Genomic DNA, 24,820 nt, shown 5'->3' on the forward strand with positions numbered 1-24,820 from the left:
TGCCTTTCCCAGCCTCTGGTAACCCCATTCTGCTCTCTGTTGGAGGGCTGTGTTTTGATTGGCTGCATAATGCACAGTGTGGCTTCTCGTCTCCCAGAAGTGGGAGGAGCCACCTCTGGGTTCCACCAGGGGGAGCTGCCCTGCAGCCCTGGGCTTCCATCACTCCGGTCCACGGTCCATCCCCTCTCCTCTCTCTCCTGAGCAGATGTGCTAGACAAGACTGTTCCAGGTATGGGCCAGCCAGACAGCGGCATGGTGGTGAGGGTGCAGATCTGCTGGAAGCAAGAGAATGTGGACTTCATGGGTTGTGGAGGCAACTTTGCACTTTGTCCCATCCCCAGTCAGTTCCTATGACTTTAAGGCCTGAAGCCTCAGCTTGCTGTGGAGAGGACAGCAGAGCCTACACTTAAAATTCTTGGAGGTTTTGTGCTTCCAACAACCAAGTCCTTTCAGGCTCAGGGTTGGAAACAGTTTGTGTATCTGTGTGCACATTGTCATTTGGGCTGGGCTCAGGTGACCTGCCAGCTGACCTGACGTGGCCTCTCCTCATCTTCTGCCAGGCCTCCACAGCTGGTCCCCTCACCCCGCTGGCAGACACTAAGGGTTACAGGCAGCCTGCTTCTGGGCCATTCTGCTTGGTTCTTGGTATGACCACTTCCTGTCACTACCTCCACGGTAGTGGTCTAAATGCTAGCTCCTGGCAAATGGGGCAGTAGAGCTTCAACCCCTTCATTGTCAGGCCTCTGAGAAGGGCCAGCTGAACCCAAAGGTCTAACCCAGTTAGTCATGTGCCTAAATTAGGCAGGTGTGTGCTGTGAGCCTGAGGAATGGGACAGCAGGAAATGAGGTAACCCCTTCCACCCCCAAGCAGGTTGGGTTCTGATCCTCCAGGAGTCTGCAATGACATTTCCTTCTGCTTTCTAAGAAAATGGCCAGCGTCCACAAAGAGCCTACCTGACTCATTACGTAGATTCTCACCCCAGCACTTACTTACCCAGCCCCTCATTTGTATAAGAGCAGGCCAGGGGCCCCACTGTGTATGAACCTGTCTTGTTGAAGCCTCTGAGGCCTTTACTTGGTATCATATTAGCTGGACTTAAATATGAAAATTACAACACTGCCTCTGTGAAAGGGTGTGCAATGCAAGGTATTCACAAATTCTGGTTACTTTGAAGTGCTTTTTTTGGGTAATGTTTTAGCTGGATTTAAAGGAGCCTGTAACACAACTGCCTGTATTTACTGGTGTACAGTCCCAGATGTCTATGGATTCCAGCAGGTCACCTCTCCTTTTTCTACTGCCATGCCTCCTTCTCCCCCTGGTCACGACCACACCACTGAAAATAAGGAGGTCTTGTGGTGCGAAGCTACACTTCTAGCCACGATTTTGTGGGGACTGGCTGGGATGAAAAGTAAGAAATACACTTTCCTCTCTCACAGGTCTGGGTTTTACCCTTAAGCTGAATGAAAGGAGAGCAGACACAAGGGCAGGAAGGGTTATGGGTGAAATATGCTGTGAAATCTAAAAGATATTTTCTGTGCGCGTCTGGTTTCAACTGTTAGGGCTTGTCTGAAAGTGTGGGAAGAGGTCCAGAGCTGGAGGGACAACAGAGAGGAAGAACAGGGGTTGGTGGATGGGACCCGTAAGTGTTTTCCACACCATGGGTCTGGATGTCAATAGTGATGAGAAGGTTGCTATGGTTTCCTGAGCTACACTCATCTCCCAGGAGAACACGCCCCATTTCTCCTTTGCTCCTGATGGACTGCTGTGGACTGAGACCAGAAGAGCAGGGTCCCGGAATACATCCCGGGAGCTGACTTGAGCCTCTGGAGGCCAGGCCCACTGTGTGAAGAGAAGGAGAAGGCGCTGCTCACAGATCAGGGTTAACAAGGCCCGAGTGGTTTCAGCAGGCTGAAAAAGTCTGGGACCCAGAAGTTTAATCACAACTGCAGGGGCTGGGAGGTTTCCTGTTGCCTGGCTTCAGGCTCACCTCAGGTCAGGCTCTTCCCAGAGCCAATGGGGCTAATGCCGCTGGGCTGGGGGAGGGCTCCGGCCCCAGCCCCAAAGGAAAGGAGACAAGGCCTACTGGTTGTGGTTTCTGCCCAGTCCACACAGCAGGAGCTGGGGAGACTTTATTCATTTCAGGGGAAAGTGACAACAGGAATGAGAGAAGTGTGAAAGTGAAAGGAAGGGGCAATACTAAGATGAGAACAGCCTGAACAAAGTCTAGTACAACACTGCAGCCATCCAGAGCTTGAGGGAGCGGGGAGGTCCATCACCACCAGGCCTTGTGGGCCAAGCACACCCACGTTTCTTCTCTCTTGTCAGATGTGATGAAAATGGGAAACTTGGGACTCTGGAGCACCAAGATGGAGCGAGACGGTCAATACTGATGGACTTGCAGCTAGCACCATGGCAGCCTGCCTGGTCTGGGGAAGCTGGCAGGAGGCGATGGTACCTGGTGGGGGCAGACTGTCCACCTCCCACTCCTTCAGAGGACTGTTTCCTGCCCTTCGCGCCATCATCACGTTGGGCCCGGCACTCATGTCCCTGCACTTGGAGTGAGCCCAGGGACACAGGGCAGACACTGGGCCTGCAGATGTTGCTGCAGCTGAGCCAGAAAACATTCCAGGCAGGAAAAGCAGGCGCACACATTCACACAGGCCTCTGGGCACTCCACCAGCCAGAATGAGACCGACTCCTTGACCTGGGAAGTCAAGTCCCAGCGGGAAGGGCTGGAAATCACACGTGGTCAACTTCTCAGCTCTCTCTGCTCCCCAAACCCTGGCCCTAGGCTTGCTTTGTCATCACATCCCAAGGCCAGAGGGCTGCTGCTGTCCCCAACTTGGCCCTGCCAGAAGAGGGATAGGGGTGGCTGGCATGATGGGTGAGGGGAGCATGAGAATGTGCGGAGGCCTTGGAGGGAGAGGACTGGCAGTTACGACAGGAAGGCTCTCTATACCTGGCTCCCCAGTGTTCTGCCCCTGGCACTCAGCACAAGGAGCCAGGCTTTGGGGAGACTTTGCAATCACCCCCCCAATCCTGGTCCATTTTCCCCAGGTTGCTTTCTTAGAACTCACCTTGACCCCTCCTCAGCCAGCAGCCCCCACCTCCAGGGGCAAAGGAGCTGGAAGGCAGTCCTGAACTGGTGGGAGCTGGGGTCCCATCAGCTAGGCCCCGTCCCTCACAGGAAGTGAGATGAGGTGATACCATGGATGGTGACTAAGGCCCCAAAGTCCCTGCCTCTCTGCCTCCCCAGAAACCTCACAGCCAGGCCAGCCCCCGGAGCAGAGCCTGTGTAAACACGCCCAGGAGGGGAGGAGGGGTTGCTACATATGAGAAACAGTTAAAAATAAATTAAAAAAGCACCACTATGTCCTGTGCTGGTCTCCACAGCCCCAAGTCTCAGCTCAGGAAGGGTGAGTGCTGGGGGATTATCAGCTGGGGCTCGGCTCCCTCCCCTGCAGACAGCAAGCAGGTAAGAGCTTCATTTTGCTGTTTTCTCCATGGAGGGCTCTGGGAAAGGATCCTGTAAGTTGGAACCTCCGAAGACTCCAGAACTACGAGTGGCTCCCTCTCATATCTACTCCCCTCAAACCCTGTTGTTCCCGGGAAGCTCCCAGAGGTGGCTGAGGCCACGCCCCTGCTCATGAACGGCAGCATCCAGACCCGGAAAGGACCTAGTTTCAGCCTGGCACCTCCCAAGGTGAGCCATCTCTTCTTAGGCATAGTGGGAACATGGAGACCACACCACCCCCCACTCCCTGAAAGCTGGGATGGGATGGTGAGTCAGGGGTCACCATGTGCCTATTATTAGTCTGGCTGGAGTTAGGCACCTCCCAGGGCTCACTGACCCCAGGAGGAACTTGGGGAGGCAAGGGACTGACCAGCTGGCCTCCCAGGGTGCCTCTGGCCGGGCCATGCTGGATCTGGCTCTGGGTCAAGCACTGCTGGTTTGAAGAGCTGCCAGCCTGTGGCGCCTTCCCTGACAGGCACTCTCATCAGCAAAGGCATCCCTGGCTCTGCCTTCCCTTCCTCTTTCTTTGCTTCGAAGGCACCAGCCGTCTCCCTGGCAGGCCGAGAGCTACACTGTCTGTACTCCACACCACCCCCGCTGCTGACCCAGCAACTCCAAAGGGCCTCTGGTTTGTCCCGCTCTGGGAGGGGACTCAGTGGCTTTTCCTTCTCCTCAGCTGCAAGGATCCTCCCCTGGCCCAGCCCAGCTCTGGGGAACAGGACTTTCCTACACCCCACCTCAAAGCATCTTGGTGGACTTCTCCCCAGCACGAGCTCTCTCTACTTCAGGGATTGCAAACTGGCATCCTCTTTTGCCAGTATTGGGTTTTTAAGTTTTTTTGGAAGTGATCACCAGCATTTAAAAATTCTATTTCACATAAAAAGTCAGAATTCTGGCCTCTGACAAAGCAGACAATCTGGCAACACGGGGCTGGCACTGTAAGAACAGCTGAGCAGCTGTGTCCCCTTTAACGGGGTGTGCCCTCTTCAGGTAGCCATAGTCCCCATGCAGCCCTGCAGCTCTCCTTCTCACCATTTGCTGGCCCTGTTGTCGTTGGAGTTTACAATCCTAGTTCTGATCTTCCTTATGTAGCCCCCCAGCCCTTCTGCAGCCTTACTGGCAGCTGCCCCTAGCAGACTTACAGCCTCTCAGTAAAACAACAAAACCTTAATGGTCATCTCATCCATTTACCCTTCCATAACCCGAATCCTTTCTACCTTTCTACGCCTCCTGACAGCCATCTAGTCCTTGCTGTAGGCAACCCATTACTCCTCAAGCAGCCTGATCCTAAACTCTCCCCCACATCCCTTTCTCACTTGCATCCCCCAGTTCCCAGCTGTCCCTCCTCAGTGGCTGCACTGCACCCTTTCCCTGCACCTCCTTGTTGCTTAAGCCACCAGTACCTACCCCCGGCTCTGCCAACCTCTCTGCATCCTCTCACTTTCCCACCAGGTATCTCATGCTGACGGGCAGGCTGGGGACAACCCCAGGTGCCTAGGTTCTTCCCTTCCAGGGCCCTGATGCCCTGCCACAAGTGACTGGCCTAGCCATCATTGCAACCCCAAGCCAAGATGGGCTGTTAAAGGATGCAAGGCAGGCCTGGGACACAAGCATCCTAGTCTGGTCTTGATTTCCCCAGCAGGGGCTCCTGGCACTGCCAGGGGAAAAGACCCAGGCCCAAGCATCCCATCCCATCAACCCATGCCCAGCCACAGCTCCTGGACTGGTGCCCAGGGTCTGCTCAACTCCCATAGCCATGCTGGCCTCAGTGCCATTCTGGGTCCTCCACCAAGCCCAGACCCTCTGCAGGGAGCCCGTGGGCTACAGTAACAGGCAGAGCTGGGACTGAGCAAGTAGACTCGGTTAGGCCCTGGGAACTTTCTGCTCAGAGGTCCTTCCCTGGGCTCTCCTATCACCCCTCCTCTGCCCACACAGCACTGCCCATGGGGACCTCCAGGGCCTGAAGGCTCTCCTAGGCCACAAGCTCATGCTCTTGGGGCAGATGTGGCCTGTGCCAAGCTCCTGGTTAATGGAACAAACCTTTCTCAGGAGGACTCCTACCCTACTTCCCTTTCCCTGGGTCAAGATTCTGCCAGGGCAGGCAGAACTGGAGAAACATCTCCACCCCACCCCCACCCCCCACCATAGGCCTGGTAAGGCTGGGAAATTTCCCACTGATAGGATGCCCTGAACTCCCAGAGAGAAGCCAGGGGCAGAGGCACCAGCAGAACCAGCAATCTCCCTCACCTGGCTCCATGGCACATGGATCTCCTAAGCACTGGCCTTCCCACCATCAGCAGATCCATCTGGACTGCTTTCCCCAAATACCTTAAACTTCAGTTGTAGAGTTAAAAACTCCAAATAAAATACTAACGGCCTCTAGGCCCAAAGTTAGGGAGCTTGGCTCAGTGGGAGCGGGAGCAGCTTGGGGGGCTGAGCTGGAACACACTCTTGCTGCAGCCTCTTGCCCTGCCTTGTCACAGCCCTGCCTTCCCCCATGCATGAGGCTGGTTCCAGCAGGTGGATCCTGACCCCTAGGAGTGGGTGGGGCCTGGGGTGCCGGCATCTGCCTCAGACCCGGATCTGGTACCCATTGAGGTCTGGCATGGCTTTGGGCTCGGAAGGCTTCTTGTCACCAGAGGGCCTGTGGGGAGGAAGAGAGCAGAGCGGGAGGAGAGTGAGTGGTCTGTTAGGGAGACGGAGTTGGGGAGCCAGCAGCGGCTGCCTGGTGGCTTCCCAGCCACATTCTCCAAGCAGCCCTCCAGCGCACAGCACAGTGCACGTGGAAGTGTGTTTTTGGACGCCCTGGCCTGCCTGTGCTGTCTGAATGTGGCCCTGGCTCGCTCTCACAGGCTTGCTCTCTGCTGGAGGCTGGCTAATCTGGCTACAGTTGGTAGGTAACAGCTTAAAGTATAAATCTCTCTGAGGGGAATCTGTCATCTACAAAAGCCTCTTAGATAAAAGTCACAGATGATGGACATTTTGGTGCCAGAGGTCTGCTTAGTACCCCACCCCTGAATTCATACCAGAGAGGTGACTCCTGAATGACAATTGTATTTAAAGCAGGAGTCAGAGTGATGTGTAGGAGCTGAAATCAGAGGAGGAGAGCTGGTATTTCAATGGCTTGTTCTTGCTACCTAGATACAGACAAAAACCACACTCTTGGGTGGGGGGCAAAGTTATGTTCAAAGCCATCTAATATCCAGGCCTTCTCCCATGGCATTCCTGGGAGGCTCACTGCCTGGCAGGGCCCCATCCTTTCCACCTCTTCTCTCACATAACCCATGCTCAGACTAGTGGGCTAGCAGAGTTTGGTTTCTCCAGAGAAGTGAAACTGCCTTGCTGTGGGAAATGTCAATACACAAACCCCTAAACCCACCATCCCAAGTCACCTCCCTTGGGTGGGAGCAAAAAAGAGAGAAGGGTGGGAAAGAGGTACAAAAAAAGAGGGATACACATGATGAGAAGAAAGGGAAAAAACCCTCTTTGGACCCACCCAGGCATGATCCCTCTCTCACCGTCTTTCGCTGCGGCTGTTCCTGCGGTGGGGGCTGGACTGGGCCCGCTGCGGGGAAGAAACATCCTTCTTCCGGTCCTTGGTAGGAGAGGGAGGGCCCGTCCCTTTGCCAATCTAGGTGCACAGGAGGAAGCAACAGCATCACTCCAGGGCTGCCCTGGAGCCCAACCTCCCCTTCCAGGAGCCACAGGTCCCTGGAGGCTGCCTTGGGGAAGGCCCAGGGAACCTCAATCATGGCTCTGCCCTGTCTGGATCTTTCCCAACCTATTTCCCAGGCACTAAAGCTGCCAGGGCAGGAGTTTCTCCATGGGGCTGTCCAATCCCTGTGGGCCCTTGAAGGCAGAGTGGAAGTGGGGGAAGTCACTGAGATACCATAATATTGCAAAAAGTCCCCAACAAAGGCCAGGTAAATGTGCCAGTTGTGGGAGCAGCCCATGCTGAACTTAGGGCTGAGATCCCACTCACCCCAAGGGTGATGCTGGTTATTTCCCGCCATTGAGAAGTCAGACTGGTAGGTCTAGCTCTGCTTAAGAAAAAAATGAGAAAAACAAAGGAGTCATCCTTTATGTGGCACCATCAGCTTGACTTGAGTTTTCAAAACACAGGAGCGCTGGAGAGGGGCAAGAAACAGGGGAGTGTTTAGCACTGAATAGACTGGGAATCCATCGCAGCTCTAAACACTAGGTAACTATTGGCTCTCATCTCTAGATCCAATCTGATGCCTTGAAGACACCAGAGCAAACTGAGCAGCAAGAGCCAGGGTGCTGGGGGACCCAGAGGTAGGTGGGGAGCAGCAGCTCTCTAACGCAGGGTTGGCTGTAGCCTGCCTCTGCCCTAGGGGAAGGCCCTGTCACCCCAGGAGATCTCGGCCTAGGGCTGGCAATGGCTAGGGCAGCTGTAGCTCTTACAAATCCCTGCCAGGACACCTGCAGGCACCTGCAACACATCTGGCTTCCCCATCAGGAGGCTGAGCTCCAGTCCGATCTGCCTCTCACTGCCTGTGAGCAAGACTCTGAGCTTCCAACCCTGAAAATGGAGCTACCACCTACCACCCGCTGTCAAGAGAAGCAGTGCACTTGGCAGTGCAGAGGTCGGTGGTTGAGGAGGAGGCTCCAGGCTGCCTGGAGGCGCAGTCACAGTGCAGCAGTGACTGAGCTATGGGGATACCCAGCAGGGGGCCCTGGCAGCTCCAGGAGAACCGAGGCAGAGGTCAGAATTCTGCCTGCTGAAAGGCTCTAGGGCTCAACAGCTCAGCCCAGCTGATTTGGATACAACAGCCCCCAGCCCACTCCCCATCGCCTCCTGCTCAAGTGTGGATGGGAAAAGGAAGAAGGAACACCGCCCTCATTGTCTTCCACATGGTCTGACTTCCCTTTCTTCTGACCTCCCCCTAGTCCTTTAATGGTTGCTAGGGTTGGGGGGCAGAGTCAGGATGCCTTACAGGAGGAGCCGGGAGGCTGCCCATCACAGCACCCGACCACACCCTCCAGACAGGCGGTGATTCCCCACCAATGACCTTGACTGCAAAGTCCCCTTCTCCATGTGCCCAACACCTACCACCATCCAAACCCAGCCCACCCACCTCCTCCCTCCGCAGCCGTCCGGGTCTGCCCTCCCCAGGGGACCACCTGAACGATATCGACCACTAAGCAAGGCCCCAGCACCCCAGTCCTCCGAGAAGTTCCCCAGTCCTCTCAATCCTACATCGCCTCTGCTGGGGCAGGGGAGGGGGCGAGGGCGTGGAAGGCGGGCCGACCTTGAGCCGCATGTCGCGGGCGTGGCGCTCCAGCTCCTTGCGGAAGTCATCGCGGCCCAGGCGCTCCACGTCCAGCACGGAGTGCTTCCACTCGATCTGCTCCACGCTGTGCGGGTCGTGCGACACGCTCTGGCCCAGCTTCACCTTCTTGAGCACGTGCCAGCAGCGACCATAGGCGGCCTCGAAGTCCAGCACGAGCTCGCTGAGCGTGCGGAAGGCGGGCGGCTTGTACATCAGGTCCTCGCGCCGGCTCATGCCCAGCGCGCCGTAGCGCCCCGCGAAGTTCACCCCCAGCACGATGTGGCGGAAGTAGTTCCCTGAGAAGTAGGTCTTGAAGCTGATGGGGAAGCGCTCCAGGGTGGGCATGCTGTTGGTGAGGTAACTGGCCGGTGCCCCGCTAAGGAAAGAGCCGGGAGAAGCACGGGCCAGCACAGTGGGAGGGACTGGGACCGAGAGCCACGGGGTCCAGGCGCCGCCTGCCTTGGGGTGCAGACACCCGCCCTGCTTATCTCCACACATCTGACGTCTCCTCCTGGTATTCCTGCCATCTAGCATTGAGCCTGGTATCCAGCAGGAGTTCAAAATAAAGGGAACCTCGAATAGGCACCGGACTTCCAGGGATTTGTGGCCACCGCTCTAAAGTCAAGCAGGGCTGGTGCCACACTGCAGGGCTTTTCAGAGCCTGGTGGCCCAAGGTCGGAGGAGAGGCCTTGCCTCTCCTGCCCCACTCCCTCGTCCTCCATCCCCCACCTCCGCACACACACAGGCCGCAGACACGGCCTCTGGGTTTTGTTTCTCCTTCACACGTGGATTTCCTCACAGATGCAGGCAGTTCTGTTCAGTCACCCTTCTCTTACCCCCGCCCTGTCCTCTCCCCATATCCACATGCACCCCTGCCTCTGGCCCTTCAAATACAATCACGTGCACTCCCGAGGCCCGGGAGGTGCCTCCAAGCCACCCCCAGCCCACTCCCGCCTCCTACACCTCTGCCCCACCTGCTCACCTCTCCAGTCCCCGGGGCCTCCCACCTGAGTTTCTCACACCCGCCTTTCCCCTGCCCGCCAAAGCTGGCTCCCCCTCAGGCCTGAAACTGAGCCTGCGCCACCATCCTCCTCGGCACTCACCACGACCAGCGTTACCACTTCTTTTTCCTTACTTATTCTGTCTCCTCCACTAGAGCACAGGGCCCTTGTCTGTCATGTTCTTCAGGGCCCAGCATCAAGCTGGGCACACAACAGTTACTCAATGAAAGTTCTTGAACAAATGGGTAGAAGGAGATGAATGGATAGAAGCATGCAGCAGACACCATGTCCAGCGCTGTGCTGTGTCTCACGGCACCGGCTCAGCCCATTGTCCTAACAACTCTACACACTGCCACTATCCCTCTTTGCAGAAGAGGCCTCCCAGGCTCAGAGATGTTAAGGAACTTGCTTGGGGGTCACACGGTGAGTAAGTGGCCCAGCCACGACTGAAGTCCAGGTCAGCCTGACCTCAAAGTCTGTGCTGAGACATTATGCCACCGTCCCTCCAGCGCTACCGTCATTCCACCAATGCTTACTGAGCCTGACTCCTTGTAAGTGACCAAGGATACAGCGATGAGAAACACAGCCCTGCCCTGCAGAGGCTCAGAGTGCAGTGAGGACAAGACGTGAGAACCATTGAGCACGATGTGCCCGAGGGAGCTGTGGGGACACTGAGAAGGAACTCCTCACCCAGATGGGGGCTGTTCCCATTTTCTTCCTGCCCACAAGCCACCAGGTGACCCCTGAAAGGCTTCGAGACCATAGGACCCTGCCTGGAGTGACTTCTGTGTGTGCTCCTGGGGAAGGGGACCAGTCTCTCTCCTATGAGGGTGGGAGCCTCCACTTTGGTGTGTGGTCCCTGAGGAAGAAGTGAACGTGAAGACATGAAGGAGACACTGGCCGCAGCCTGAAGTTCTTGGGTGGCCACAGGCTCATCCTAGCAAAGAACCCTATAAACAGGGCAAGGCTGTCGGGCTCCTGAAATGGGCCTGCCCTGTTAGCAAATGCCTGCCGTAGTGGAGTTCCCTCCGGGACCTCTGCGGAAAGGGCACCCGCAGCCTCTTTGTGTGAACTTCAGGCAGGCATGTCTGTAGGGCGTGGGGATGGACCCCTGGATCACAGTCTTCCCAGGACCTGTCCTCAGAAGGAACTCCTGTTCCATCAGGCCCCCTCCCTCTCACCCTCTTGGCTCCCACCTAATCTGTGCGCCTCTGCAGTGCTGAGCCCAGTGGGCTGCCTACCCCAGGGGTGCAGGCAAAATGTTGAAAAAGCTGGTAAAGAATATGGGCAGGGTGGGAAGAGATGAAACAGAATTGACCTTGAGTTGGTGAAGCTGACTAACAGGTGCACAGGAGTTCATGATGTTCTATGTTTCACGTGTATTTATGACATTTTTAATAATCAAATGACAGAAGAAAAGGTAGGGCTCAGGCACTGACCAGTCAGGATGCAGAGCCAGCCATCAACACTTCCTCCTCTCCCGCTGCTTACTGTGGGGCTGGGGAGGGCAGCCTCTCCTGGTGGCTGCTCTGTCTCCACGGCTACCCTGGTGACTCAGCTACAGGCCCCACTTCTGCCCTTTGGATTGGAGGCGGGGGTGTGACTGGAAAACCTTGTGGGGTTTTTTAAAGGCAGTTTTGCTTTAATATCTCGTCCAGAAATCAACATGTTCTGGAAATGCCAACATCTGGGCATTCCAACTGTGCCTCCCAGACTGTATGGTTCTCGGAAATGGTACAACAGCCTTTGTGAGACACTGTGCCCTGATTTGGGGTTCAGAAAACAGGGTCCCTGTGTCCACGTGACTCAAAAGAGAGCTGCCCAGTAAGCCTGGGAAGATAGCAACTGAGAGGTGGGGTACTGGGCCCCCGGGACTCCTCCATTTTGTGGGGGGCTCTTCCACTTTAGGGGGGGCTTCTCCATCTTGGGGCCAACCAGATGACTGCATATGGGCGAGCCCTGGAGCCCATTCAACCTCCCCCACCCTCACTTTCGGGGCAGGAAGCTGAGGCCCAGAGAAGCCCGGACCCCTCCCCTCCAGGTGAGGAAGGATACATTCCCAGGATCACGGCTTCCAGGCATTTGATTGGCAGGGCCTCTTTGGTCATTTCCTTGGCCAGGTCCATCAGCCTGTGGGAAAGGGAGGCAGGGCAGTAAGGATAGCGCCTCCAGCCCCTTCCAGGGGAGTGTGAGAAGGAGGGGGCAGGGTGGACTAGAAATGCTAGAAGGACAGAGGCTGCCCCCTAAGCTGCTCTCAGCTCAGGCCCAGCACCTCCCTCCACACTCCCAACAGAAGTCTGGAGCCTGAGGGGGTGGGAAAGAGGCGGCCACTGCTGACAGGAAGGAGGTCCACTCTCCCTCCTCTTCCCTCCTTTCACTTCCACTTCCCACGCCTGGCTCTTGCTCCAAAGAGCTTCGGGGGAGGGCAGCAGAAGTTGGGGGCAGGACCTTGACCGCTACCAGGCTGGGGCCTTCTGCGAGGTAGTGTGGGGAGGAGGGACGTCAGCATTGATCTCCTCCCTTCTGAAGCACAGTGGACACTCCTGACCTAACCATGGCTTCTCCCAAGAGCTTGTTTTTTTTTTTTTTTTTTTTTTTTTTTTTTTTGAGACGGAGTCTTGCTCTGTCGCCCAGGCTGGAGTGCAGTGGCTGGATCTCAGCTCACTGCAAGCTCCGCCTCCCAGGTTTACGCCATTCTCCTGCCTCAGCCTCCAGAGTAGCTGGGACTACAGGCGTCTGCCACCTCGCCTGGCTAGTTTTTTGTATTTTTTAGTAGAGACGGGGTTTCACCGTGTTAGCCAGGATGGTCTCGATCTCCTGACCTCGTGATCCGCCTGTCTCGGCCTCCCAAAGTGCTGGGATTACAGGCTTGAGCCACCGCGCCCAGCCCCAAGAGCTTGTTAATTGACTGTAACTGCCTCCCCGCAGCTGCCTGGGCCTGGATGTGGGATCTTAGGCAGATAGTTGCGTGCTGACTTCCGGATCTGCTCCTGAACTTGGAATTCAGGCCATTTTAAGACAGCCTTTCCCTGAGGCCTGGTTCCTCCCTCTGTCCCCAGCCTGGGGATTCAGCCTGGCCACTGGCTTTGCTCGTGAGGGCACCTGGACTCCTCTATGCTAAGTAAGGCTGGAGTGGGCCCCCAGCACACAGCAGCCACTGGCCAACAAGAGCAAAGCTTTGGGGATAGGGAGGGTGGACTCCACCCAGGGCCTTGGAGAAGGCGTAATTAAGTAATTTTGCTAATAAGCCATTTGAATACATTTTCACAAAGAAGCAAACACAGATTATATGTGGGGCAAGATGTAAAATTCACATTAAATTTTTTTTTTTTTTTTTTTGAGACAGAGTCTCCCCTGTCACCCAGGCTGGAGTGCGGTGGCATGATCTCGGCTCATGGCAACCTCTGCCTCTTGGGTTCAAACGATTCTCCTGCCTCAGCCTCCCAAGTAGCTGGGATTACAGGTGCCCGCCACCATGCCCAGCTAATTTTTGTATTTTCAGTAGAGAAGGGGTTTCACCACGTTGGCCAGGCTGGTCTCAAACTCCTGACCTCGTGATCTGCCTGCCTTGGACTCCCAAAGTGCTGGGATTACAAGTGTGAGCCACCGTGCCTGGCCAAGTCACATGAATTTTTAAAGCCCAGGGGTCTTAAGCCTGTGGGCATCTTTGGGCTGAGCCCCTAGACTCAGCTGTGGCATTCACTCTTCACTCTCCTCTGCCCTTGGGGCTTCATGGGCAGAAACTTTCGTGGAGAAGTGAATTCAGGCAGGGGGCTACGCACAGGATGGCAGGATGGGAAGTGACAGATGCAACATTCTCTCCAGGGAGCTCCCTGTTCTCAGACCCTGGGCCTTCTACTCAATGCCCAGAAAAGAGTCCAGGGAGTAAGGCAAATGGGGTGACCATGCAAGTACCGTGCAGTGGGGACCAGCAAGGGGGACCAGCAATGGGGAGTGCAGCAGCTGCAGAACAGAGAAGGGGGAGGGCTCTCTCCTGCAAGGTCCACCTCACTAAAAAACAAAAGATCTGAGGCTCACCTACAGTCCACCTAGGACCACCCTCTCTCCTGGCCAAGGCAAGAGCTGGGGGCGGGCTCTCTCCCACTCTCTAGCTCAGCATGGACCTGGGATTTCCTTTTCATCAAGGCAGCCCTGGCTGTTCATTTCCTCTTTATGACATCCTTAAGGCCCCACGGTGGCACCTGCCCCCAAAGGCTGGCTTCCTTCCAGAGAGTCCCTGACTGCCCCATAAACTTCCACTCCAAGGCTCACTACAGGGCTTTCAAGAGGCTCCAAGCCAGCCCTGGGGCAGAGGACTGGCCTCCCCACACTTACCCTGTCAGAGGTCTGCTCTTCTTAATTTCAAAGAACTGTGTCCCTGTGTGATTGTACCTGCGGGCGTGGGTTAAGGGCTTCCTAGCTTGGCCTGAAGGAGGTTGACCCTCTCTCCCTGCCTATCCCCAAGCTCAAGAGCCAAGTCTTCTGGAGGAGACATGGGGGCACAGCATGAATGCTTCTCCCCACCTCACGCCCCCTTCTCTTTCCCTCTCCCTCACCCTCCTTGGCTTTCTCCCTTGTTTTCCCCTGGCTTTCTCCCTTGTTCTCCCCTGGCTTCCCTTCTTAGGACAAGAGACACGGAGCAGGCGGCTGGTCTGGTGAGGGCCAGAAAGAGGCTGTGGCTGGGAACAGCTCCCTGCAGCACTTCATCTTCCAACCAGCTGAGAAGTCACAGGAACTGAGAGGAGGCTAGGGTAGGGGATCTAACTCCGCCTTTAATTGCTCCTGAGCCAGCCACCTGCCTCACTGGACCAGTTTCCCCACTGGCATAGTGAGGAGCTGGACCCGATTTGCAGTCATTGGCCTGGCTTCCCCCAACCCAGGATCCATGCCTAGCTCTCCCATCTCTGATCTCTGCAGCCAGAAGCCTGGGAGACAGGACCCAGAACACACAGCTCGGGGGCAGGGTGCAGGGGCTGGAGGGCCCAGAGCAGGGACACAGCGGAATCTGGACCCAGGGGAGCCCAGCTCTTCCCCTGCTGGCCTCCTGCCAGGGAAGAAAAAGGAGAAGAACCAGGAGAAAATTCTAGGATTCCGAAGTTACCTCCTGGAGCCTAAAATCCTTTTTCTCCGCCATTTTCCTCTTTATTCAAAACCAGACTTTCAAAAGCCCCAAGGCAGCTCCCTCTTTCCCTCTCTGCTAGGGCTGGGTGGACAACAGAGCAGGAGATCTATCTAGACTTGGCCACCCCACCAGCAAGTCGCTCGGGACCCATTTCCCTCTCTTTACCCCGTCATATGGCAGGAGCGGGAGGTGAGTGGCAAGAGAGTGCAGAGTGGGCCCTGCACTCATCAGACAAAATTCCTCCGACATCCAGGAGGGACATGGGACATGTCCCACAGCAGCAGGGACCACAGAGATGCCATGTGAATGGCAGCCCTGGCATTGTGGAATGAGTGGCTCTGCTGATACCTCTTCAGCTCTGTCTGGAAATGCCCACCACAACGGCCAGAAGGTGGCCATGACCCTTGACCAGAGAGGATACTGCAGCTCCCTGATGTAGCGCTGCACAGCTTCCAGGCGCTCAGGGACAGGTGTAGACGGCTGGAACGTAGGCACACTCGGTATGGGGATCTGGGGACAGAGAAAAAGCTCCGGTCACAAGAAGAGGCTCACCCTGGAGCTTCCAGTCCACCAAACCACCTACGACTGGCCTCAGAGGCACCCCACCCTGGGGAGGCGCAGCTTCCCCTCCCTCCCACTTGAGCTTCCTTTCTTGGCACCCCCTCGTTGGAAGACTCTTGCCAGGGCCCCAGCCCAGCTGTTCCTTCCCTCCTGGGACTTAACAGCATTTCTCATTTGGAGCATATGTTGATATTCCAATTTTATGCTTCTTTAATAATTTTAGAAAAACTTAGGTAAATTCACTGACTGTTTTAAATTTTAAATATTCATTAGTTTCAAGACTTAAGAATATAATATTGGGGTTAAGTTCTTTTAGGTTTGAAGTTTGCTCTGGTTCAAGTGCCGGATCAAAGCTGGTGTATCCGGGGTCCCATCCTCTCAGGTGGTGCCCTAGGCTTGGGGAGTGGTCCCGAGGGGGGTGAGCATCCTTGGTAGGGGGTATGACCCACCCAGTATTATGGGCATATGTGCCAGGCCTTCCAGAGCACCACCCTGAACCGTCAAGGAGTCAGTCAGCGGTAGCAGGCCAGAAGGACATATTTTGGAACAGGTCTAGATGTAGCTCTGTTGCTGGGGCCTGCACAGGGGGCCTGGGTCCTCCTTCAAGTCTTCCCTTTCCTGCCAGCTCCACATCTAAGCAGTACAGGTTTCCAGGTACCCAGCCAGTCTTCCTCCCCAGAATGCACTTTCCAGCACCCAGCCCAGAAATGGCGGAGGAGAGAACAGGCAGAGCTTCCCAATGCCCGGGAGCCCGGAGGCTGCTGGGGTAAGGTCAGGAACAGCTGACCCCCAGGCTTCCTTCAGCCTCCAGTCTCCAGAAAAGAGACCATTATGCCAGTGTGGGCCCCTCTCCAGCCAGGGGAGCCTGAATCCGGAGGTTTGGCTACAAGAAGTCGGTGAGGCCAAGGAGGCCAAGAGATACCTCAGCTAGAGTCCTCTGAGGTTTCAGAACAGACTTCCTTGGGTAGAAGAACCAGACTTCCAAGGACAAGGCCCACCCCTCAGAGCTCCCCCTTGGCCACCAGCACAGTAGCTATAAGGCTCCCCACATAGAGAGGTCCCACCCCCTGCCCCCAAGCCTCCACCTGGCCCTCCAAGGCCAGACTGAACCTCCCCACAAGGGAAGGGGGTAGGGCTGTGTAGGGAGGGAAGGATGAAGCTCTTCTCCTCCTTTCCTTGGGAGGCTCTCGAGTGGTGGAGATGCCAGCCCAGCTTTTTAAATAATGTGACTGCAGGGGCTGGAGCTCTGACAAGGAGGGAAGTGACACTCCAGTTATCACTGCACACTCATGTCTGGGGTGCTGCTGATGGCACAGGCACACGGGACAGTGTCTGACAGACACCTCCTCACTGTAAGGGGTGGAGATGCAGGAGGGAAGGGACCCTGGTCCAGAGCCACAGTGTCGCCTGCACTTCCTAGCCCTCCCTCCCGTCTGTCTTCTCCTTCCTGTCTGGGCAGTCCCTAGCAACCGCACTGGCTGCCCTGGCTCCTGAGCCACTGACATCTCTGTCTGGAGGGAGCCATTTCCCTTTCCCATTGCTCCCCCTCCCCAAATTGGCACCACCACTTACAGTCACCAGCAGGATAAAAGCCCAGGGTGGGGGGCTCCCCCTCTTCCTGTCTGGCCACCCTGTGCCAAATGGGCCCCAGGGCCTGACCTCCCCATGTCAAGCATACAGGGGTGGGGAGGTGGAAGAGGAATTAGAGGAATTACTTAGCAATTTACTTTAAATAGCATGGCACATCCACCCAGTCACCTGGTCTCTGCAGGCGGCAGCCCCTGCCAGGCAGGGAAGCAGGCAGATCATCCCCGCGCACAAGTGAGGATCCAGTGACCTTGAGGAGCTTGGGATAAAGACTGTAATACACCCTCCCACAAGAAGCTGCAAACAGGGAGCTGCAGTCCCAGGACTGGATCATTCACCCAGAGCCAGGCCTGGGCCGGGGCCAGGCAGTACCCACGAGAGCACTGGCACCGGCTGTTCAGACAAAGGACCCAGGAGCTGGCTGCTCTGGGAGAAGGAAAAGTCAAGAAAATACCTGGGGGTTCAGAGGCAGGACCTTAAGGCCACCCTCCCCGAGGCTAGCTCTTTGACTCAAGTCACCCCACTGCAGGCAGCACCGACACCTTTTTTTCTAAATGTTCATTACCCACATAGACTCGTTCACTCAAACACAAATAAGAAAGATTCTGTATATGCAAACGATTGGGCCCACTTTAGGACTTGCCCCTCACCCCAACCTCCAAAACAGGAAACAGAAGTCGGGAAATACTTCCTCACTGTTGAGGGGTGGGGAGGGAACCTACAAGTGGGGCATGGTGGGGGAGTGGTAAAGCCACCAGATCTCCCCAGGGAGCACTCCTTCTCCACAGCCAAGGTCAAGGACTCCCCTGGCCCCAGGAACCCCTACAGTCCTGAGTTCTACTGAGACAGTCTCACTGGAGGGGTCTATTTCAGTCTAGCACGATGAGGCCTAGGGGAGGTGGGGAGAGCTTGCGACTGGATGTGTGTGCCGAAAAAGTGTGTCCTAGAGGGCAATAGGGCTGAGTCTCCAACTAGATCGTCACTGTGGATATTCAGCTCTGCCATTTACAGTCATGACTTTATTTATTTATTATATATTTTTTGAGACAGAGTCTTGCTCTGTCACCCAGGCTAGAGCACAGTGGCGTGACCTTGGCTCACTGCAACCTTCATCTCCCAGGTTCAAGTGATTCTCCTGCCTCAGCCTCCCGAGTAGCTGGGATCACAGGCATGCGCGACCACACTCAGCTAATTTTTGTATTTTTAGTAGAGACGGGGTTTCACCATGTTGGCCAGACTGGTCTCAAACTCCTGACCTCAAGTGGTCTGCCCGTCTCAGCCTCCCAAAGTGCTGGGATGACAGGCGTGAGCCACCGCGCCCGGCCCAGTTGTGACTTTAGTGCCTCAGGCACTTCATTTATAAAGCAGGCACCAACACAGAATCAGCCTTACAGTGCAAATGAGATGCTGCAGGTAGAGGTCTTAGAGCGGGGTCTGGCACATAGCACAGACTTAATTCCTGTTCGCTGTCATCATTATCAGTGTGTCCTGAAGATATCAGTCCGCACATGCTGATCGCGGCAGTTTCCCTTTTAGAGGAGATGTCCAGGCTGGGTGTAGTAGCTCATGCCTGTCATCCCAGCACTTTGGGAGGCTGAGGCGGGAGGATCACTTGAGCCTAGGAGTTTGAGACCAGTCTGGGCAATATAGTGAGACCCCACCTCAACAAAAAGATAAAAAAATTAGCCAGGCATAGTAGGGCACACCTGTAGCCCCAGCTACTCTGGAGGCTGAGGTGGGACTATCACTTGAGCCCAGAAGGTAGAGGCTGCTGTAAGCCATGACTGTGCCACTGCATTCCATCCTGGTGACCAAGCAAGACCCTGTCTCATAAATAAACAAAAGGAAAGCACTCTGGAGTCATCATAAATAGCTAGAGGAGATGTCCAAATTCCCATTCTGCAGGAGCTCTGTGGTCTGAGCCATAAAAGACCTTCAGCAGCTGGGTCTGGGGTCAGTGGTCACTAAGCTTTTAAAGGTGGTGGAAGCCTGAAACCTGAAGGAGAGACTCTTATCAAGGAGCCTAAGCTGTTGCTGGATGTGGGATCTTTCTAGAAATTGTTGCCCTATAACATACTGGTATCATCCCTGTAATTACAGGCTGCTTCTCCAACGCGCTAGTGGGGTGTTGATGAACACTCACTCCTTGCTCTATTACTGGGTATCTATTAGAGGCACCTAATGAAGCATCACATGCTTTGCATCGTTAACTCCTCTAACATCCTCTTGATGGGCATTGCTATTAGCTCCATTTCACAGGAGGAAACTGAGGCACAAGAAGGTTGCCTGTCTCCCTCACATAAACAGTTATGGGAGATCAAGGATTTGAACAAGGTGGCTTTGACTCCAGAGTGCTCTCCTTTTATGACACCACCCTGCAAGGGTCCCAGACTCAACCATGTGCAGGGGCCAGGCAGGTAACATACACAGGGAAGGCGGGCCTGGTAGGTGAGTGGTGGAGATGGTGGCAAGATGGGGGAGTAGGACCCACTCCCCAGCCCCAGCTGACAGCTGCTTCGTGGGACTGCAGATTCCCATGTGTTCCCAAGTCATCTTACTTTCTGAAAAGATGCCAAAAATCTGGATCTTCATGTGAGAAATCTCCCAATTTTAAATTTCGGCTGAAGTGGCCTTTTAAAGCATTGTACAGTCCCAACAAAACACTTCTTGAGCCCCAAACTGTGTAGCCGCTCTAGGGAATGCCCCTGTGCCAGCTCCAGTGGCATGGCCCCTAGGGATGGTAAGGACGGGGTCAGCCCACCCTGCCACTGGCACCCTGGCACCCAGGCGCCCAACCCATGCTGCTTCTCTCCAAGGCCTGCTGGACTCCACTGCACTCTCAGACTCGAAGGGCACCTTTCTTTTTTATTTTTTTTTGAGGCGGAGTCTCGCTCTGTCGCCCAGGCTGGAATGCAGTGGCGCGATCTCAGCTCACTGCAAGCTCCGCCTACCAGGTTCACGCCATTCTCCTGCCTCAGCCTCCCGAGTAGCTGGGACTACAGGCGCCCACCACCGCACCCGGCTAATTTTTTGAAGTTTTTAGTAGAACCGGGGTTTCACCATGTTAGCCAGGATGGTCTCGATCTCCCGACCTCGTGATCCGCCCACCTTGGCCTCCCAAAGTGCTGGGATTACAGGCGTGAGCCACCGCGCCTGGCCTCTAAGGGCACCTTTCTACTCAGGGCCCAGGTAGAGGAGGGACCTCATGCAGACTCATGCGGTTTATCTGAGATCTGTGGTTTGAAGAGGGGGAAATTCAAATTTTCCCAAACCTCTCACAAAATTCCTTCCACTCTAAGGGTGGAAGTCTAGGGGTCCGTCACAACACAGCCCCCACCCCTAGACTTCCTTCATCCATGTCCTTCCTGTACATGAGGACTGAAGATGACAAGATGACATTATAAACCAGTTACTAGTGAGCTCACTGAACTTTTTTTTTAGTTCCCAGGAGTGGTGACAGTTCTATTCAGCAGGGGACTATTCACACTCTTTTATGGTATGATTTAGATATAAGCCATCTGGAGAGCTGCCCAGCGTTTTCAGGTAGGAGCAGGGTGTGACTCTGGCCTCATCGGGACAACCGATCTGAGCAAAACCTAGTCTTCCTGCTTGATAAAGGACATGAGTAAAGGTGATGGACATCTTGCTGGGCGTGGTGACTCACACCTGTAATCTCGAGCGTGGTGCTTCATGCCTGTAATCCCAGCACTTTGGGAGGCTGAGGTGGGTGGATCATCTGAGATCAGGAGTTTGAGACCAGCCCGGCCAACATGGTGAAACCCCGTCTCTACCAAAAATACAAAAATTAGCCGGGCATGGTGGTGGGTGCCTGTAATCCCAGCTACTTAGGAGGCTGAGGCAGGAGAATCACTTGAACCCGGGAGGTGGAGTTGAGGTTGCAGTGAGCAAGATCGTGCCACTGCACTCCAGCCTGGTGGAGAGAGTGAGACTCCGCCTCAAAAAAAAAAAAAAAAAAAGTAACGGATATCCAGTAACCAGGTAATGGTTGGGGCTTTACGGTTTGTCAAATACTTTAACACACAGTCTCTCATTTCATCTTCCCCACAATCAACTTCATTTTATTGATAAGAAAATTGCATCTCAATTAGGTGAAAGGGGCCATATAGATAAGCAGGTGGCCCCTACCAATGTCAGTATCCTTTGATGCAATACTTTCACTTTCAGAATCTTTCCCAAGGAAATAATCAGAGATGGACCCCAAAAATCACATTTTAGAATGTTCACCACAGTATTCATTTTAGGAATAAAACTGGAAACAACATCCAACTATAGGGGATTAGCTAAATAAATGGTAAGTCAGTGCAGAGCGCATTTATGCGGCCATTCCAAATCAATCTACATTTTGTTTCCCCTGGAAACATTAGGCAGTATTTTAACCTTCAACCTTTGATTCTCTTTTTCCCAGAAGACACTTTCTGATGACTGTACCGATAACTTGGTAAAAACAAAACGGGCCACTTGTCCTCATGTCTAATTCACACTAACTTCCATTCCTCCTAGCCCTCTTCCTTCCGACCTGGGCAGGCAGGGCTAGGCACTGGGCTCTGAGCTCAGTCCAAAGGGCTCTTTTTTGGAGATTTCAGGCCTCTGCATTTGGCAAAGTGCCTCCTAGTCTTGATCATGTTTTTTTTTTTCTTTTCTTTTCTTTTCTTTTTTTTTTTTTTTTTTTAAATATCAGGCATGTATTTCCATACAGCAGCGTACAGCTCAGCAACTCTCAAATACCCTTTCATTCAGCAAACACAAACACAAGTGCCTGTTCTGTGCCAGGCACACAGGAGGCCTTGGGAAGACAAAGATGAATGAGATACAGCCTCTGCTTTCGTTGGTGACACAACTGAAGGATAGCTGTCATGGAGGAGGAGTTACAGCCAACACAGAAAAATTATTACATTGTATGCTTCTCCATAAGACCTCTTCTAATGTCCTTGAATCTAGTGTCCAACAGAGAAGAGGACCTGGACACCTCCCTCCACCATCCCCCCCCTCCTTCTCCTGAACACCTGAAGTTGAATCTCAGTTCTGCCACTTACTGGCTGTGGGGCCTTGAGTTCCTACTTGAGTTTTCAGCTTTCTCATCTGTAAAATGGGAACCCAAATTGCACTTAACGTCACAAGGCTGTTGGGAGAATTCAGTGACATAATGCACAAAAATATTTTCTCAACATATGAAGCCCTGCATCTCCTTAGTCATTCATTACATGTGTCTGCTCACAGTTCTCTAGCTTGGCAAGTGCCATCAAGCAAATGAGACGTCAAGCCATCCTAGTGTGTTTGTTAGTTCCATCTGCTGCTGTCCCCTCCTGTAAAACATGGGCATTTTAAAAGACAGCGGAGAGGACCTCCTGGAGACAGGTATGTGAACCTCCCTCTTATAATGGTGGTGAGAGAAAGTTCTCCGGGACAGGTATGATTTCTCTGCATTTTAAGTATCTTACCGAGTCAGTGGTCCCCTGCCCTGTGGGAGGACAGTGTGGCTTTACTCTTAGCCCCAAGGTCACTAAAACCCTAGACTGTGCTATCACCCCCGACCCCCAAGCCTCACCTTGGGCAGGTCTGTGGCCCCACGGATCCGTTGCGCCACCTTCTCTCCATCGGGGTGGATCTTGGCCACGTGTTTCCACATCCTTTCCCAGGTGGCCTCATCCACAGGTAGCCCACCCCGGTTGACAAAGAAGGGGACCCCTCCGTCTCGCAGGTCCTCTTCCCCTTCCTCTTCTGGCTCCTCATCTCTCTGGGCTGAGGCTCCTTGGCTGGTCTCCAAACGCCTGACCCCAGAGGGGGCGGTGGTCACAGCGGATGTTGGAGTGGCACCGCTGCTGCCACCCCCAACCACCTTCTTCCCCCCTGGCATCCCTAAATCCTCGAGGGCGTGGTGGAGGCGGGAAAACAGGTGGCTCACAAGAGGCCTCCCACACACCAGCTGCAGAGATAACACATGGCCAGAGTGCAAGGCGCCTTTAAGAAATCAGGGCGTGGCTCCTGTACAATAAACTACTACTTGATAAAAAAAATCAGTGCAATAAGGTGAAGTGGGGTCCGAGGGGGTGGGTTGTCTGGGGTCAGCCTTGGAGGCCTTGTTCTGTTTGAAAAATGGGACAAAGAGAACACACCCCACCTTGGCAGCCGTCACAAAGCACCCCCATCTAACTGCGAGAACAATGACGGGCAGCAGTGAGGGCTGGCAGAACGGAGAAAAGTCGAAGGGAAACTGAGGCCAGACAGCTCGGACCAGCGGCTGCAGAAAGGACAGAGTCAAGGCACCGGTGCCCACTGGGCGCCCTGGGTCTCAGTTTCGGAGGGAACAAAACCCCCTACACAACTCTCGCACGTTCACATCTGCGCGCGCCCAAGTAGAGACCGAGGCGACTCCCGGCCGCGCGAGCTCCGAACCAGGACCCCCGGGCGGGAGAGCAGCGCTGGGGGACGATTTCTCCGACGCGACGAGACAGTCCGGGAGCCAAGACTCGCAGCTGGCGGGGCGCGGGGAGGGGGCGCGCGCCGACGCGCACATTCCACGCCCGCGGCCAACTCCCCTTACAAAGTGGGCTTTGTCTGGGCCCCCTGTCCCCGCGTCCCCAGAAACAGCGGCAGAGTCCCCAGAAAGGGAGCGGGCGCGGCGGGGAGGCGAAGGCTGCGAGCGCCGAGGCCCAGCGGGTCCCCAGCCGGCCGCGTCTCAGCGGGAGGACCGCGAGCACCTGGCGCCGCGCTGCACCAGCCGAGCCATCGCAGGGCACGGGGCCCGCGGCTCAGCGGGACCAGCTCGGGCGGCTCGCAGGGGCCAGGCTGAGGTCACCGAGCGGCGGGCTCCGGCCGCGGGGTCGCTGCCTGGCACTGGCTGCAGCATGGGCGGTGGCGCGGCCGGGGCGGGCGGAGGATGCTCCGTGGCTGTTCGCTTGGGCTGCCGCTGCCCTGGCTGAGGGTGGAGGAAGGACCGCGGGGCGGGGACCGCAAGCCTGGAGGCTCGCGCAGTCTCGGCCGGCGGATGTAGCTGGAGGCGAGTGACGAAGCCGGGCGAGCGCGCGCTGCGCTGGTGCCTGGGGAGCAGTCTGCCAACGCGGAGCCAGCCAACGCGGAGCCCACCAGCCGATCGCGGCTCGGCGAAGCTGGGGCCGCCGCTGCTGCAGCCCCGCCGCCCCTGGGCCCTGCTGCCGCCGACCGCGTCCCCTACGCGCCAGCCGCCCACCCGGCTCGACTCCGGCCCGCGCCGCGCATGCGCTCCGTCCCCCCCTTAAAGGGCCAGCGCCTTCGCGCCCCGTCCTCCGCCCCCCGCAGCGGTCCCTTTGGCCCAAGTTACCCCAAGGACGCCGGTGGGCATTCGCTCCCTCCTTACCCAGCTGTCAGGGCACCGCGAAGCCGGTGCGAAGCTGCAGAGGAAGTTTTCAACGTGCCAAACGGAGCGCAAACTCCATGGAGATTCCTAGTGCAGAAGGAATTCCTGCGGTCGGGAATTACTTGAAAAGGATTCCTCGCAGGGGCCCTCAGCGGGTAGGACCGAGAGCACTGGCCTGGAAGACTGGGATTCTAGACCGGATTCAGTGCCTGTGTTGCTTTGGGACGTTCAGTTCCCTTCCCTCTGTAGGCCTCAGTTTCCCCATATCTCAGCCGAGGTGGTCACAGTGAGTGAGTGCAGAGTCCCTCCCAGCGCGCACAGTTCTTACAGGAGTACATCTAGGGATTGAGACAGGAGGGTCACTACCTCTAGAAACGAAAAGGATA

The 24,820-nt window shown here is 55.5% G+C and overlaps 1 protein-coding gene across 3 annotated transcripts; it reads right to left on the reverse strand.

Annotated features, from left to right (window-relative positions):
• Positions 1–2,086: 2,086 nt before the first annotated feature.
• Positions 2,087–24,489, reverse strand: VASH1 (vasohibin 1). Of its 3 annotated transcripts, XM_003902092.5 has the most exons (7): positions 22,647–24,489; positions 15,354–15,442; positions 14,146–14,202; positions 11,866–11,940; positions 8,789–9,170; positions 7,034–7,146; positions 2,087–6,159 (listed from the first exon to the last, which is right to left on the reverse strand). In XM_003902092.5, the coding sequence occupies exons 1-7, from the start codon at positions 22,953–22,955 to the stop codon at positions 6,087–6,089; spliced, it is 1,098 nt and encodes a 365-aa protein (XP_003902141.1). In that variant the 5' UTR covers positions 22,956–24,489; the 3' UTR covers positions 2,087–6,086. The 3 variants fall into 3 exon arrangements, with proteins under 3 accessions (XP_003902141.1, XP_009210261.1, XP_009210262.1); XM_009211997.4 differs by lacking the exons at positions 11,866–11,940; positions 14,146–14,202; XM_009211998.4 differs by lacking the exons at positions 2,087–6,159; positions 14,146–14,202 and having other exon boundaries at positions 7,035–7,146; positions 15,281–15,442.
• Between the last annotated feature and the right edge of the window lie 331 nt (positions 24,490–24,820).

The sequence above is a fragment of the Papio anubis genome, chromosome 7, assembly GCF_008728515.1.
Source record: "Papio anubis isolate 15944 chromosome 7, Panubis1.0, whole genome shotgun sequence".
Classification (NCBI taxonomy): Eukaryota; Metazoa; Chordata; class Mammalia; order Primates; family Cercopithecidae; genus Papio; species Papio anubis.